This window comes from Dendrobates tinctorius, unplaced genomic scaffold, assembly GCF_039654945.1.
Source record: "Dendrobates tinctorius isolate UK_male_01 unplaced genomic scaffold, ASM3965494v1 ptg000070l, whole genome shotgun sequence".
Lineage (NCBI taxonomy): Eukaryota > Metazoa > Chordata > Amphibia > Anura > Dendrobatidae > Dendrobates > Dendrobates tinctorius.
Genome location: NW_027361738.1, coordinates 44,684,316 through 44,702,468, shown reverse-complemented (window position 1 = coordinate 44,702,468; position 18,153 = coordinate 44,684,316). Strand labels below are relative to the sequence as shown.

The window sequence follows — 18,153 nt, the reverse complement described above, 5'->3', positions numbered from 1 at the left end:
GATATGGCTCATCAGGTTCTTCAGGTTCGGATGGTGGTCAAGTTGGACGAGGCGGCAGAGGAGGACGCAGTGGGAAACCGCCCAAGTCTTTTTTCGACCCGCGCAAGAAACCCCCGGCACCTCCAAACACAGTTTCAGACGAGGAGGAAGAAGAAAAAACAGACGAGGACCCCCAGAGGGATACACGTCCCAATACTCGATCTCAGGTAAGAACAATCTTGTCTTCAACATCTCTACCTATTGTCTCTCACCTGCCGAGATCCGAGTTCTCCAGAGGGGCCTCTCATTCTGTCCCACTCCCTCCTTTGATCCGTTCCTCGTACACCAAGAGTTAAATCGTTTTTACCGCTCTTTGAGACTTAAGGTACATTTTGACAAAGATGGCGGAGACATAAACACCAACCAGGTACCTTTTTCCTCGGGAACCAGCACCCAAGAGACGTTTATTCTCAAAGATCTCGGACTCAAGATCCCGAGCACGTTTCAACCACCTCGCCTCTATCATCCTGTCGAGACGTATATTTCACTTGTTAATGCTTCTGTGGATAAGTATATAGATGAAATCAAACATGGTAAATACCACCTTAAGCATAACCTTAATAGAGAAGAATCATTAGCACTGAACAGTCTTAAAAACAACAAGGACATTGTCATAAAGCCTGCCGATAAAGGTGGCTCCATTGTAGTACTGGATAAGAAATACTATCTGTCTGAAATCCAGAGACAACTCTCTGACGTCACGACATACAGACCCATCCCCACGAATCCTATCTACTCCATAGAGAGAAAGATAGACAATTTGATCAACTTCCACTTAAATTTGGGTACAATTGATTCTAAACTGGCAGAGTATTTGCACAAACAAAGTCCCATAACTCCAGTCATTTATATACTCCCCAAAATACATAAAAATTTGGAAAAGCCCCCCGGTAGACCCATAGTGGCATCTACCGACTCTATCCTCTCACCCCTGTCAATAACCTTGGAAAAGATCCTCACTCCACTAGTACCAAAAATTCCATCTTATCTCAAAGACACCGGTGATTTTCTGAACCACGTTAGAACCCTCCATGACATTCCTTCCTTTTGTTTATTAGCCAGCCTAGACGTCAACAGCCTATATACTAGTATAGATCACGATCTTGGCATCGAGGCTGTCAGATGGTTCCTAGATTTACAATCCTCTCTTAGCGAACCCCAGAAATTGTTCTGTACCGATACACTCAAATTGGTCCTCAACAACAACTATTTCCTCTTTGAGGACCAATTCTACCTTCAGGCACGGGGTACCGCGATGGGGGCGAATGTAGCCCCCCCGTACGCTAACATCTTCATGTGTAAATTTGAGGCTGACTTTGTCTACACACATCATCTATATAGAAAACATGCTCTTACCTGGCTCAGATACATAGACGACATCTTTTGTGTATGGACAGGTGACACCAATAGCCTCACAGATTTTGTACATGACCTCAACCAGAGTATACCGAACCTAACCTTTACCTCACATTCCAACACACAGTCTGTCAGTTTCCTTGACACCATGATCTCTAAAACTGACTCTGGCACCCTTACAAGTGACCTTTACGTCAAACCTACAGACCGTAATAGTCTACTACACTGGTCCAGTTGTCACCCAAGACACGTGAAGATAGCTCTACCTAAATCCCAACATGACAGAATTGACCGCATAGTCTCAACACCTGATATCAGGCAAATGAGACATGACGAGATGACTGAAAAGTTTCAAACAAGAGGATACCCCAAAATTAACGCTGAACAACAAACCAGAATTACCCAACGTGAATGTGATGTAGAGAATAGGGTTAAGTTCATCAACACCTATCACCCGTTCTCTCCTCTGATCAAAAAAGCAGTCCTTGAACACTGGCCCCTACTAGAAAAGGCTTACCCGGGGATTGAAAATTTCCAAAATCCTCCTCTCATCTGCCATAAGCGGGCTCAGAACCTAAAAAACACTTTGGTTAGAGCCGACGTGGGCTCCCACTTCAAGACATTCAGGCAGAAGACATTTAGCACGGTGCGCAACGGAACCTTCCCTTGTTTGGGTTGCGCACAATGCACGAATGTTAGTAAAGGCGATTCATTCACCCATCCGAGGTCCGGCAAACGGTACAAGATCAATGGCTATTTTACCTGCAACTCACATTTTGTCGTCTATTTAATCAAATGCCCATGCGGCCTAGGATACGTTGGGGAAACCACCCAGCATGTGAAAGACCGCATTTCCAAACATAAATCAACCATCCGGTGTGAGAACACACTTTTACCAATTCCTGCCCATTTTGTGGAAAATAGACACTCTGTAAGCCAACTGAAATTTCAGGTTATCGAACAAATCCCTGTACCCAGACGAGGGGGTAATAGGATCCAAACTCTCAAAGAGCGTGAAGCATATTGGATATATCACCTAAATACCCTCCATCCACACGGTCTCAATAGAGAATCTGAAATGTATTATTAATCCCTTCTAAATTCCACTTCATAGTGAATTAGTTTTGTTTTTCATCAGGAGTTTAAAATCACTACCAAATAAGTTCTTTTCCTACACAACGTTTTTTGGTTTATAGGAGATATTTCTGACATAAGTGTGTTAATATGAACGCCATTTTACTCTTTGTATGTAAACCTTGCTCTAATTACCTTTCTTTGTTTTTAGGCAGGAAAAGGAAGTTTCTCTGAAACCTGATAGGCACAACCAGCACTGAAATTATCACCGTGCATGAATTCAGCACAGTCCCACCGTTAAAATGGCCGCCTGTATGCATGTGACAACCCTCCCTTTTTTACTTCACTTCCTGGATGGCTCGCACCTGCTCAGTACATTCATTCTGACATTTTTGACCTCACCAAGATGGCGACTGCCAACATCACTTCCTGTCAAGTCAAAACATGTTCATTCTCTATCCCCGCCCTGCACATGCTCAGTACATTCATTCTGACATTTTTTGACCTCACCAAGATGGCGACTGCCACCATCACTTCCTGTCAAGTCAAAACATGCTCATTCTCTATCCCCGCCCTGCACATGTTCAATACATTCATTCAGACATTTTTGACCTCACTAAGATGGCGATGGCCCTTCCACCCATTCCCGCCCCTTCCCCTCCCAATCAGGAAGTGCTTGACAGTATTTAACATCACTGCACTAAGCCACATGCACTTCCGGCCTCCTCCACACCTGACTAGATTTAGGACACAAGGTAATGGTGCCCTACAGTCTTCATAGACTGGGTTTCCTTTCTCCATCTCAGCTTATTGACCTGCTTTTTTGTCCTTAGGACGGGAGTCACGTGCTGACCCTACACATCGGTATGTGACCCCTAAAACTTTCTTTTATATCTTTTCTTTCTATATACCTTGCTATTCCTTAACCTATACCCTTTCTCAGTGGTTACTATAGGTACCGTTCCAGCAGCTGGATTACAAAGGCAAACCTATACCACTTATACACACACCTCAAAACCAAGGATCTAGGTATTTATACCTTATGCCTTAACATTTCCAAGAGCACCCCTTACACACTGCCTCCTTAGATGACCTCACCTTTATTCCCACTCCACTTCACTGTCCCCTAATGCCCTTTCTCAACACTACCCACACATTCATGCTTTTCAACTCCTTACACCTTCACTCTATTCCTCTGTTCAACCTCTCACATGTTCACCGTATCACACCACAATACATACTCACTGGCCTCACATCATTATAGATCCATACACACCTTCACAAAGGATGTTTGACACTGTCCCCACCTTATGTATCACCTATCACTAGATTTTTGGTTTTATAATACTTTATAAAGTTTATTTATTGATTTTTGTTCTTTTATTGTATATATTGTAGTCATATCCCTGATGAAAGCTCGAGATGTAGAGCTGAAACGTTGGATTGTAACACCACCCTTTTTTGGATTGTAACACCACCCTTTTTTTTCATAATCAATAAAATCACAACAATTAAAGACTGTCGTTGAGAAGACTTTACTTTCATGTTATTAGTGTGCCGGGGTTACTCCTATACTTTAGTCTTGTTTTTTCCCAGAGCACCTAAGTTGGGGTTTGAGCCTGTCATATCTACTTTATAAAAATTGTGAAATGTCTTGCAGAGGGATGCAGCAGTCTTGAAATTGCCAAACTTTTGAAGCGTTATCACCGAACAATCAAGCGTTTCATGGCAAATATCCAACATGGTCGCAAGAAGCGTGTTGATAAAAAAAAGGCGCAAAATTACTGCCCATGAATTGAGGAAAATCAAGCGTGAAGCAGCCAAGATGCCATTTGCCACCAGTTTTGCCATATTTCAGAGCTGCAACGTTACTGGACTATCACAAAGCACAAGATGTGCCACACTCAGGGACATGGCCAAGGTAAGGAAGGCTGAAAAATGACCACCTTTCAACAAGAAACACAAGATAAAATGTCAAGACTGGGCCAAGAAATATCTTAATACTTAAGGTTTTATAGACTGATGAAATGAGAGTGACTCTTGATGGGCCAGATGGATGGGCCCAAGGCTGGATCAGTAAAGGCCAGAGAGCTCCACTCCGACTCAGACGCCAGCAAGGTGGAGGTGGGGTACTGGTATGGGCTGGTATCATCAAAGATTAACTTGTGGGACATTTTCAGGTTGAGGATGGAGTGAAACTCAACTCCCAGACCTACTGCCAGTTTCTGGAAGACACCTTCTTCAAGTAGTGGTACAGGAAGAAGTTGGTATCGTTCAAGAAAAACATGATTTTCATGCAGGCCAATGCTCCATCACATGCATCCAAATACTCCACAGCGTGGCTGGCCAGTAAAGGTCTAAAACAAGAAAAAATAATGACATGGCCCCCTTGTTCACCTGACCTGAACCCCATAGAGATCCTGTGGTCCCTCATAAAATGTGAGCTCTACAGGGAGGGAAAACCTAACACCTCTCAAAACAGTGTCTGGGAGGCTATATTAGTCACTGATTTTTTTTTTTTTTGAATGTCAGAAATGTTTATTTCTAAATTTCGTGTTGTTATATTGGTTTACCTGGTGAAAATAAACAAGTGAGATGGGTATATATATTTGTTTTTTATTAAGTTGCCTAATAAATCTGCACAGTAAGGCTGTGTTCACACGTAGCTTTTTTAGGGGGTTTCGCGGTGTTTTTTAACGTGCGATTTTGCCTCAAAAACGCAAAAAACAAGATCCCATGCAATCCTATGGGATTCCGCAATACTGTGCTAATGCTGCGGATTTTTCCGCAGCGGAATCGCATCACGGAAAAATATGCAGTATGCTCATTAATTTTGCGGAATCACGGTGATTCCACCCACATAGGAATGCATTGTTCCGCTTACTTTCCGTACATGGCTGTGCCCAACATGCGAAAAGTAAGCAGAACATTTGCGGATGGTACCCACGGTCCGGAGGAGAGGAGACTGTCCTCCGGGCTGTGGGTATCATATCCCTGTAAAAAATAGAATTAAAATAAAAAAATCATCATATTCTCACCTTCTGATGTCCCTCGCAGCGTCACCAGGCCTCCACGATGCTCCCGGCAGGTCCCTTCCCAGTGATGCATTGCGATAATGACCTTTGATGATGTCGCGGTCTCGCAAGACCGCGACGTCATCAAAGGTCATTGTCACAATGCATCACTGGGAACGGGACCTGCCGGGAGCATCGCGATGATTGGGAACGCTGTGCGGGACGCCGGAAGGTGAGAAAAACAATTTTTTATCTTTTTTTATTATTTTTAACATTAGATCTTTTTACTACTGGTGCGGCATAGGCAGCCTCAATAGTAAAAAGTTGGTCACACTCGTCAAACACTATGTTTGACGAGTGTGACCAACCTGTCAATCAGTTTGCCAAGCTAATTACGCTTGCAAATCGCTAGTTTTTCCGCAGGAAATAGGCGGAAATTAAAATGCGATTTGCTCACATATTTCCCGCAGAATGGAATTGAGGAATTCCCGCCGAAATTTCCGCAGCAATTCTGCAACGTGTGCACATAGCCGAATAGTTACCTGTACAAACAGATAACCTCCTAAGATAGCCAAATCTAAAAAACCCACTCCAACTTCCAAAAATATTAAGCTTTGATATTTATGAGTCTTTTGGGTTGATTGAGAACATAGTTGTTGTTCAATAATTAAAAGAATCCTCTCAAATACGACTTGCCTAATAATTCTGCACACAGTGTATCCCGGCGGCTCCTGCTGTGATGTCACACTACCATGACTGCTGAGTTACTGGCTTTTCTTTTGGGTGCAATAATTCCTGACTCCTGAGTAATGCGGTTGTCCAATGCAAAAATATAAATGCAAACAAATCAGGCAAAGACCGTGCTGTGAGGTCAAAACATTGCACCACTTGGCACTGGATTAAAGACCACATTTTTCCTTCAACTGGAGTGCTGCCTAATTTTTTTCTATCTATCTATCATATATGTGTGTGTGTCACTGACAACTTTATATATCTATTCTATCTTTTCTATTCTAACCCGTCAGTGTGATTTTACTGTATGCAGCACATGAATTGCTGTTTTTTCAAAGGACACTGGTGCCTAGAAATCGGACAGGACTTGCACGGTGCGAGTGCTGTGTGATTTTTTTCTCGCACCCATAGACTTGCATTGGCGAGTCTCATCTGAATCTCGGTGCCAATCGCAGACTGCTGTGATTTTACACGCACGCTGAATACGCCTGATAAAATAAACGCTGATGGGAGCTGCCCCATAGATTAACACTGGGCCGATGTTTTCTCGCATAGCACTCAGCCGTATTCTACAGTATTGTGTGACGCTGGCCGTACAGAGAGAAACGATGCTCCGCAGATCTGTGAGATGGCAATGAACAGACGCACGTCCCCTGCAGAATCAGATAGTGGAGGACACACCCATAGCTCCGTTTTTTGCTGCTACAGGAGGACCATGCCTTGTACACAGTGGATTAGTGACACCCCCTAGTGCTCATGAGTTTGTAGCCAGTTCTTGGGTAGATGCAAACAAAAAAATTCTATGCAGTAATTTGATCATTAGACACAGCATGTCCGAAACTCTTTACTAACACATCAGGAGGATAATAATAATGTCAGATATTAAAAGTGAAGCACGATTGGATTTTGTGTGGTAATCTGCTATTTAAAAAAAACAGATGTGGGACTTGAGAAAAAAGGAGAGCATAGAATCCAAATCCATTTCAACCATGTATATATATTTATTTGTCAAAAAAGGACACACATCAGAGATACAGGATAATAAGAGAAACCAATAAAATGGGTAGTCACATGAGGCCCGATACTAGAAAAAACAAACGGACAACCTGTGATGGGCATGGATACCCAAAAAACAATTGCCACAGATTATGGTACAGTTACAGTAATGGTTGTGAAATGGCATTAGGAATAGTCATTACACCAGCCAAAAAAACACATAGTAGGATCTACTATGCAGAGGTCGCGGGCATGAAGCTTCCCCTGGGCAATATTGTGTATTGTATAATACCCAGATTGAAAGCAACAATGCCAATTGCTAGTGAACTGGGTATGAATCAGCCAATGTATTCTAAAGCTGAGTCTATTCAGAACTCAGCAGTGCGCCATATCAACATGTCATGAACCATATAACAGGAAATTCTGTGGAAAAAGTCAAAGATGAGCTAAAATAAGCTGGATGAACATACCCATCATGTCCCGGTGTGTAGCAGGCACCGACTTGTGTACACTTTAGAATACATTGGCTGATTCATACCCAGTTCACTAGCAATTGGCATTGTTGCTTTCAATCTGGGTATTATACAATACACAATATTGCCCAGGGGAAGCTTCATGCCCGTGACCTCTGCATAGTAGATCCTACTATGTGTTTTTTTGGCTGGTGTAATGACTATTCCTAATGCCATTTCACAACCATTACTGTAACTGTACCATAATCTGTGGCAACTGTTTTTTGGGTATCCATGCCCATCACAGGTTGTCCGCTTGTTTTTTCTAGTATCGGGCCTCATGTGACTACCCATTTTATTGGTTTCTCTTATTATCCTGTATCTCTGATGTATGTCCTTTTTTGACAAATAAATATATATACATGGTTGAAATGGATTTGGATTCTATGCTCTCCTTTTTTCTTATTTAATTGAGAATCATCTCCATATTAATAGACTCAATGAGGCACTATCTATGTACTTTACTAGCAATGGAATAAGGATGTTTCTTTGGAGCCTTTTTTCATATAGATGTGGGACTTGAACCCACATTTTCGATTCCATAAACCAGCTGCTTAATCACTCAGCCAACAGCTCAACAGGCTGTGAAATGATCCTTTTTCGACCCTTATGAGATGAATCATGCAAGTACCTCAGTGAGGTGTATCTGAAAAACATTTTGATTTTGATCTTTGACTGGTCAAGTGTCAGGTCTCAGACAAAAACATTATGATGTTTGATGTTTGACTAGTCAAGTATCAGGTATCAAGTATCAAACTCATTCATTGAAATCACACAGCTAGGAGTTACACCACATGTTTACATCGACAGTCACATAAGTAAAGAGAAGAGTGTTATAGTCCAATTGACAGTATAGCACACTGGTTAAGTGTAGGCTTAGGCTCTAGAGAACTATTAGTTCAAATCCCAGCAAAGGAGCTTAGTTTTATTGTTATGATTTTAAACCAAAACTATGTGTGATGCTGATGCTTCACCCTTAGGCTAGAGATTTTTTTATTAGAAATCAGGAGGATAATAAGAATGTTAGATATTGAAAGTGGAACATGATTGCAGTTTTTTTTTGTAACCTGTATAGCTTTAAAAAAAAAAATTACAAACATGGGACTTGAACCCAGAAAAAGCCTCACACTAGAGACAACAGCCTGCAACCTTAACATTATGCTACAAGGTCAAGTGATGTCAATTACAAATTTTCTTTGGTAATGAAATCTGTTTTTTAAATTCTGATATTTGAATGAGTGAAGTATCAAAGGTCAGGTATCAGGGAATAAGAGATCAGGTGTCAGAAGTCAGGTATCAGAAGTCAGGTATCAGAAGTCAGGTATCAGGTATCAGAAGTCAGGTATCAGGTATCAGAAGTCAGGTATTAGAAGTCAGGTATCAGGTATCAGAAGTCAGGTATCAGAAGTCAGGTATCAGACGTCAGGTATCAAGTATCAGAAGTCAGGTATCAGACAGAGTATTTCTGATGTTTGAAATCAGGAGGATAATAAGAATGTTAGATATTGAAAGTGGAACATGATTGAAGTTTTTTTTTTGTAACCTGCATAACTTTAAAAAAAATTACAAACATGGGACTTGAACCCAGAAAAAGCCCCACTCTAGAGACAACAGCCAGCAACCTTACCATTGTGCTACAAGGTCAAGGGAATGAGTCAGGTATCAGAGGTCAGGTATCAGAGGTCAGGTGTCAGAGGTCAGGTGTCAGAAGTCAGGTATCAGAAGTCAGGTATCAGAGGTCTGGTGTCAGAAGTCAGGTATCAGGTATCAGAAGTCAGGTATCAGACAGAGTATTTCTGATGTTTGACTTTGATATGTGATCATGTCCTAACTAAAATGGACACTGTATAAGGGATTGTGAGTTCAAATCCCAGCAATGGAGCTTAATTTTTTTTTATTTTTCTTATTACTTTAAACCAAAACTATGTGTGATGCAGATGCTTCACCCTTAGGCTATAGATTATTTTATTACAAGTCAGGAAGATAATAAGAATGTCAGATCTTAAAAGTGGAACAGGATTGGGATTTTGTGTGCTAACCTGGATAACCTAAAAAAAAGAAAATAAAATTCTAACATGGGATTTGAACCGAGAAAAAGCTATACTTTAGAGACAGCAGCATTGCCATTCTACTACAAGCTGAAGCGATACCAAGCTCAAGTTTTTTTGGTAAGGAAATCTGCTTTCCAAACTCTCAGTGAGTTGAAAAATCATTTGGATTTCTGTTTTGACATATGATATGTGACTTTCTTCACTCATCAAAGTGAAACAACTCTGCAGTTTGTGTGCCAGGAGGCATGGGATAAAAAACAAAGTATACTTAACCTCATGCTTTCTATTTCATAAGCCAGGCATTTATCCACTCAGCCATTAGCTCAATCAACATCAAATGGATCTGTTTTCTTCACTTATAAGACAAACCACTCAAATACTGCATTGAAGGTATCTGAAAGATCTTCTGATTCTGATGTTTGAATGAGTCAGGTATCAGGTATCAGAGTCAGGTATCAGAGTCAGGTATCAGTGTCAGGTATCAGTGTCAGGTATCAGTGTCAGGTATCAGTGTCAGGTATCAGGGTCAGGTATCAGGGTCAAGTATCAGGGTCAAGTATCAGGGTCAGGTATCAGGGTCAGGTATCAGAGTCAGGTATCAGGGTCAGGTATTAGGTATGAGAATCAGGTATCAGAGTCAGGTATCAGGTATCAGAATCAGGTATCAGGCAGAGTATTTCTGATGTTTGATTTTGATATATGATCATGTCCTAAAATGGACACTGTACAAATGGGATTGTTAGTGTTCTCACAAATACCATTTTTACTGCAGCTTATAATCATCACCATCATCATTTTGAATTTCTAAAATACTGGACTTATAAACTTGGTTATTTTCACCTAAGAATCCTAAAAATCTCAATGTTTTATCACTGCAGGAAACATTAGCAGAACCTGCACAGTGCATGGATGGACTGACACATATCCGGACATTTTTGATGCATGTGGGCACAATGAAAATGTTACTCAAGTTAATAAGGTGAGTCATGCTATGTTATTAACTAGTAAATTATTGACCCAAGAGAAATGTTTTATTATATTCTTCCTGACTACAGAGGAGACACTTCGTAGTCAGAATCCACTTCTGAGTTACAAATATAAGCTGCAAATTTCAAAATTTCAGGGTAAAAAATAAATAATAAAAGATATATCAAAAAGTATAACATTGCATATTTTGTAGCACTGACCTCAAATTATCTAAAAGTCATCTTGTGCTTTGTGCACATTAGATATTTAGATAATTTAGAGGCTCCTGACTTTTGGCTCATCGTACACAATACATTTTCATTACCATGAAAGATAATAATGAAAATGACTTTATGATTATATAACCAAACATGAATCCCATCTGCGATTTGCTAGTGCCATTTGCTTTCTCCTTTGCATTTGACCCTTGTCTATTTTGTTATTTTAAATTGCAGATTGATATTTATATTCAGAAATAAGATATAAAGCTCAATAATTACATTTAAACTGAATCCTTTAATAGGAACCGATGATGTAGACTATAAAGCTAGCAATCACTTGTAATGAAAAAGTCAATTTAGAAGAGTAAATCTAATAATCTGCTAAAAACTAACCTGAGTATGAATAATCTGTAGGAGTTAACAAATCTAGAATAGGGTGGGAGAAAAGCATTAGTGAAGAAGCATTTTTTTTCAGCAGTTTCTAAGGGAAGTGCATAATCAGATTATGCATGTATGTATATACGTATGAGGTCAAGCTGCTTAACCCACTGTGTATTTGTTCTTTGAAAAAACTACATTGAGGTTAAGGAACATTCCATAAAAGTCTGATAGTATGAATAGATTTAGAGAAGAATGGTAGACATAAGAATTTAACCATTCTCCTCTGGATGCATTTATACTGCCTCTGAAGTACTGAATTGGCCTGACACACACTCAGGAAGAGAATGAGGATCAGCAATATTCTGACTAAATAACTAAGCTGTGAGTGTGAGCCTCTAAAGACCCGGTTCTTGGCTATCTGTATGTACAAGTACTCGCATGAAGAGATTTCATCAGATAGCTTGACTCAACTGCAAAGGCATGTATGAAGTTTGCAGAAGAAGGTTCATTTTCAAGCTGAATTCTTGTAGTTGTGCACAATTACAGTGGCAGTAACTGTAACAGCTGCAGTAGGTAAGACTGTTCTGAAGTAAAGCTTTAAGACCTCCCCGTTACTCGACTTTCCCCTCTCCATTCCATACTTAATGCAGCATCCACGGTCATCTATCTGGCTAATCGGTACTCGGACACGTCTGCTCGTCGCCAGTCCTTACATTGGCTGCCCATTCATTATAGGATCCAATTCAAAGTACTTGTTCTCACCCACAAAGCTCTCCACAGTGCAGCACCCCCCTACATCTCCTCCCTCATTTCTGTCTATCGGCCTAACCAACCGCTGCGTTCTGCAAACGACTTTCGACTAACCTCTGCACTAATCCGTATCTCCCACTCCCGACTCCAAGACTTCTTCTGCGCTGCGCCAATCCTCTCGAATGCACTACCCCAAGAAATTAGGACTAGCCACAATTTGCATAGTTTCAGGCACTCCCTCAAAACACATTTGTTCAGAGCGGCCTATCACGTTCACTAATCAAAGTCATTCAATGTGTAAGTGTGCATGAGTAGCCCATTCACTATCTCCAAGCATCCTTCACTCCTTAAAGATGGCTGGACCATCACTGTAAATACATCATTGTAAATACACACCTGTACTCTGTATCTCCCCCTCCTTGTAGATTGTAAGCTCTCACGAGCAGGGTCGTCTTATTTTGCTTTAATTATTGTATTGTTAACGTTGTTACTTATGGCCTGTGTTTTGAAACTGTTAAACTGTAAAGCGCTGCGGAATATGTTGGCGCTATATAAATAAAGATTATTATTATTATTATTTAAGACATGAGGATCATATCCTGGAATACATACAGAGAATGAGGTTACTGACATCAGAGCTAGGATGGTGGACAGATAGAGAGGGAGAACAAATTTGTAAAAAGGAAACCTTATTCCATAGAAACTCAACAGCAACAATTCAATACAATACTGTATGATTCCCATGCCATGGGACATGACAAGCCTAGAGACTAATTTATTTATTAATACATTTTACTCACTTATATAGTGCAATTAATTGTGCAGCACTTTACAGATCACAGCATCACTGTCCCAGTTGGGGTTCGCAATCTAAATTTGCTAGCAGTGTGACTTTGCTTTGGAGTGTGGGAGGAAACCCACGCAAACCCAGGGAGCACATAAAAACTCCTTGCAGATGTTGTCCCTTGTGGGAGTTGTACCCAGGATCCCCACACTACAAAACAACAGTGCTAACAACTGAGCCCCCGAGCTGCCCACTTGCATTAGTGTTGCACATATTGCTACACAAAACATTATGACAGAGCTGGCCTTGGACTGAAATTCATCCATGGAATTTGAAAGCACAGAGGCCCATATAGCTTCCCACCCATACACCTGCTTCCATTTTTATGCCACACCAGGATCTCCTGTTACGAAGGCAAGGATGCATAGAGGGTGTTGAATTTAGGGACTCGAAAGCAATATTTGCGGCTGGGCCCCACTCCACCACCACCATGCTTATTGGATGTGTTGGCACCATGGACATTTCGAGTCTATAAAGTCATCTGTCCTTATGTCTAAGGCTACTTTCACACTAGCGTCGTGCGACGCAAGTCGAAATGCGTTGTTTTGGAGAAAAAAACGCATTCTGCAAAGTTGCCCGCAGGATGCGTTTTTTCTCCATAGACTAACATTAGCGACGCATTGCGACATTTGGGCACACGTCGCATCCGTCGTGCGACGGATGCGTCGTGTTTTGGGGGCCATGACGCACAAAAAAACGTTCCATGTAACTTTTTTTGTGCGTCGGCTCCGCCATTTTCGACCGCGCATGCGCGGCCGAAACTCCGCCCCCTCCTCCCCGGATATGACAATGGGGCAGCGGATGCAATGAAAAACTGCATCCACTGCCCCCGTTGTGCACACCTTTCACAGTGTACGACGGTACGTTGCCCCGACGCAGGGCGACAGCCGTCACACGACGCTAGTGTGAAAGTAGCCTAATATGTATGTATAGACCATAACCCCTATGGGAAGTCGACTCACCCAGATGCTCACAGAAGTAGACACAGGAATATTTGATCTGCTGGTTTATTTAAATCACAGCATAAGATAGCAATCTTTGTGATACATATCTACACTCACATTAATAAATAACATTTCCCTCATGTCGGCTTTACATAAGCACCATTTGTAAAATGTTATTTTATTTTGTTAGCCTTTTAGGAGTTTTAAAATTGTAGCAGTGATTTTTCATTTTTTTCAAGGAAATTTACAAAATGTATATTTTTTGAAGAACCTATTCAGGTTTGAAATGACTTTGGTGGTCCTATATATTGGAAAATCCCCAACAGTGAAACCAATTTTAAAACCACACCCCCCAACATATTGAAAACCTCTGTCAGGTAGTTTATTAACTCTTCGGGTGCTGTTCAGGAATGAATGCAAAGTGACATGACAGGAATGAAAAATTAATTTTTGCCACCTAAATGTCGCTAACTTCTGAATAGGCTGCTATAGCCGGCAGACGCTAAGGCCGTTATTTAGCCGTGAATTGACGTGACAAACATCAGGAAGACACGATCATTATCTCAGGGTGTCAATGGGGTTAAGAAGGAAGCCCCCACACTCTGTTAACCATTTATATGGTGCAGCATCTAAGAGGTTAAAAGAGATATGGACGGTGCAAACGCTGATCGCGGTTAATGCAGCAAGTTGTCAGCTATAGCGTACAGCCGACAGCTGCTGGATTGTCACCTGTATGGGGATGTTAGTCTCTTATATTGTAGGTCAGTAAACAGATGTATTTAAGATCAACATTTCTTTACTATGACTATATTTTGATAGATACGAGTTCTACACCAGTGCTCTGCAGGCCTATTAAGTGTATAATATACAGATAAATCCAGTGACTCACAGGTGATTTTCTCAATGATCATAGCCATTCACATTCCCTTTTCTTTGCCAGTCGACCCAGACCGCCATGACCACTTCCATCCATGGACTGATCTAAACTTGTTCGGATCATCACTTCTCCAGCACCCTGAGAATTTTTCCGCACTACCGTATACACCATATAGTGTATCCATAGTGCCCTAGTCACTAATATTGCTCCATGTATGCCATGCACAATAAAAGCTTTGACAAATTGGGGCCTATGGGTGGACTGCCAAGGTTCTGAAAAGGGCATCCCAGACATGCAAGAGAGGCTGCCATAATATAAATAATGAACATTACAGCACTAATCTCTCATGTTCTCACATTCTTTTGACTCAAGTTTCATAAATTCAATCAATAAATTAGTTAGCATTTTAATTCCACTTACAAGAACAAAGTATAAAAACTAGACAACACATATATAGAATAATATGTGTATAACATACTCCACACAGCACCACATCATTAATGTTTCTAGTCTGCAAAAGCAGAAGGTGAAAAACTGATTTAAGAGTTCTGGAAACTATGACTCAATGACCATGGCATACCTTATCCAAATTTGGTGCCTATATTTCTTGGGCATAAATGCCATAATTCCATTAAGCGAATGTCATATTAGTCTAAAGGCTGAGCATAGTTTACTGGATTTCAGTCCTAACAATGGTCATAAAGAACAGAAACTGGCCTATAGCAATGCATTCATATAATATGCATGTGGCAATAAAACAAAACTAGGGTGTAAGTAATTGCAACATATGTACTTGCAACAGCCTTACAATGTCCTTGTCATCTAATGTATACTTGCACATTCAATCTACTCTATATATGAAAGCACAGAATTCTGAAATTTAATCTATTTTTAATTTTAGGCACTTTTTATATATTTTGCTTTGGCATATTTTTTGTGCCCAAACAAATAATAATAATAATAATAATAATAATAATAATAATAATAATAATTATTAATTATTATTATTATTTATTATTATCATTACTAATTATTATAACTATATCATAATAATTATTTATTATAATTATTATACTTTGCAAGATGTTTTAAGAGTATCTAAATAACTGAAAAGTGCAGCAATACAAGCCAAAAGGGTTGAATTGGCCAATCAGATTACTAGGGAATCATAAAGGTGGGCCCTGGCTTTTACATAATAATGGGCCCCAAAAGTCCATCAGAAGACAGCTGCATTTTGGCTGACTTTGGAGCCAATCACTTGCCAATCAAATGTAAGTTAAAAAAGGAGTCTCTTCGTAGAATCACACTGTAAAGGCACATAGGTCTGGATCAAGGCTGTATATACATAGTTGTAGGGAATTTTTATGAAGACTATTTACAAAGCTGCTTCATTTTTTTTATTTTAGATGTAGAAACAAAAAAGTAGTGAGCCTTGTGGTTTCATTATTGATGTGTTTTTATTTCTAATATTTTTACTTTATTTCGGAAAGCCAAAGCATCATTTAGTTCTGCTTATGTCACCCCACACTTGGCAAGAAAATTGGGGGCAGTATATCCCATATGATAGTGGAGCTCCTCAAGCTTAGCTTTAGCATCTGGCCAGGTTTGCAAAACACATTTTGCTTCGTTTTTGCCAGCAGTAATTTTAAGTAGTAAGAGACCTGACAATTGATAATAGGAATAAATCGGGAACAACATGTAGATAATTGGAAGCCAACTCATTGCTGTGTTTACTTTTCCAAATGCCTTTCAAGCCTGAAAGTGAAAATGTATTTATGACTTGTTGCTTCATTTTCCCTAAACAATAATGTTACTGGAGTAACTGTGAATAATACAGAACCTGGAGGAGTCAGCCACAGTCACAGAGAGGGAAGGGGTGACACATTCACTGCTATATTTGGAATACAAATCTTGGAAAAGACTAAAATCATACTATTATACAATGCCAGCTCATAAATGAAAGGTACTTTTGCAAAAAAAAGTTTTTCAACTTTGAGTAGAAATTAAGTGAAATGCTTGCCCATTGATAATGCACTAAAACTATTTTCATGATTTTAGTCAACTCTTACTTAACTCCTTTACCCCCCCCCCCCCAGCCTGCTTTCACCTTCCTGACCGGGCCAAATATTACGACTCTGATCAGTGTCACTTTATGTGACTGCTTTTTTTGAGACATATTGTACTTCATGATAGTGGTGAAATATCTTCTATATGACTTGCATTAATTTGTTAAAAAAAAATGGAAATTTGGAAAAAAAAATAAAATTTAGCAATTTTAAAACTTTTAATTTTTTTGCCCTGAAATCAGATTTATGCCACACAAAATAGTTAATGCATAACATTTCCCACATATCTACTTTACATCAGCACAATTTTTGAAACATAATTGTTTGTTAGGAAGTTATAAGGGTTAAAAGTTGACTAGTGATTTCTCATTTTTCCAACAAAATGTACAAAACCATTTTTAGGCACCACATCTAGTGATGAGCGAGTATGCTCGTTACTTAAGATTTCCTGAGCATGCTTGGGTGATCTCCGAGTATCTGGATGTGCTCAGAGATTTAGTTTGTCGCCGTAGCTGCATGATTTGTGGCTGCTAGATAGCCTGAATACATGTGGGGATTTCCTAACAAACAGGCAGTCCCCACATGTATTCAGGCTGTCTAGCAGCCGCAAATCATGCAGCTACAGTGACAGAAACTAAATCTCCGAGCACGCCAAAATACTTGGAGTTCACCCGATCATGCTCAGGAAATCTCGAGTAACGAGTATGCTCGCTCATCACTAACCACATCACATTTGAAGTGACTTTGAGTGGCCTATATGACAGAAAATACCAAAAAGTGACACCATTCTGAAAACTACACACCTCAAGGTGCTCAAAACCACATTCAAGAAGTTTTTTTTTACCCTTCAGGTGCTTCACAGGTATTAATGTAATGTGAAAGGAAAAAACAAGGATTTTTGTGAGTACTCACGTAAAATCCTTTTCTCCGAGACGCTCATTGGGGGACACAGGTACTGTGGGTGTATGCTACTGCCGCCTGGAGACTGACACTAAGTGAACAAAAAAAGGTTAGCTCCTCCTCCGCCACATACACCCTCGCCCCGATTGCGGGCGGAACTCAGTTTAGTGCAACAGCAGTAGGAGAACACAAAACAAATCAGCCTTAATGCAGAATACAATCTGTCTGGAAAAGGCCCACCCTAATCTCAACAAAAATATATTAATTAAATAAGCAAGAGCCAACTTGGCTAATAGGGTGGGTGCTGTGTCCCCCAATGAGCGTGTCGGAGAAAAGGATTTTACGGTGGGTACTCACAAAAATCCATGTTTCTCCTTCATCTCATTGGGGGACACAGGTACTGTGGGACGTCCTAAAGCAGTCCCTGGGT

General features: G+C 40.3%; 1 protein-coding gene across 1 annotated transcript in view; it reads left to right on the top strand.

The window, feature by feature from the left end:
- Nucleotides 1–18,153, top strand: part of VIPR2 (vasoactive intestinal peptide receptor 2) — a 183,029-nt gene that overhangs the window by 59,487 nt on the left and 105,389 nt on the right. The window contains exon 4 of the mRNA XM_073581615.1: nucleotides 10,653–10,753. Within this exon, the coding sequence (XP_073437716.1) occupies nucleotides 10,653–10,753 (101 nt within the window). The remainder of the gene's footprint in view (nucleotides 1–10,652; nucleotides 10,754–18,153) is intronic.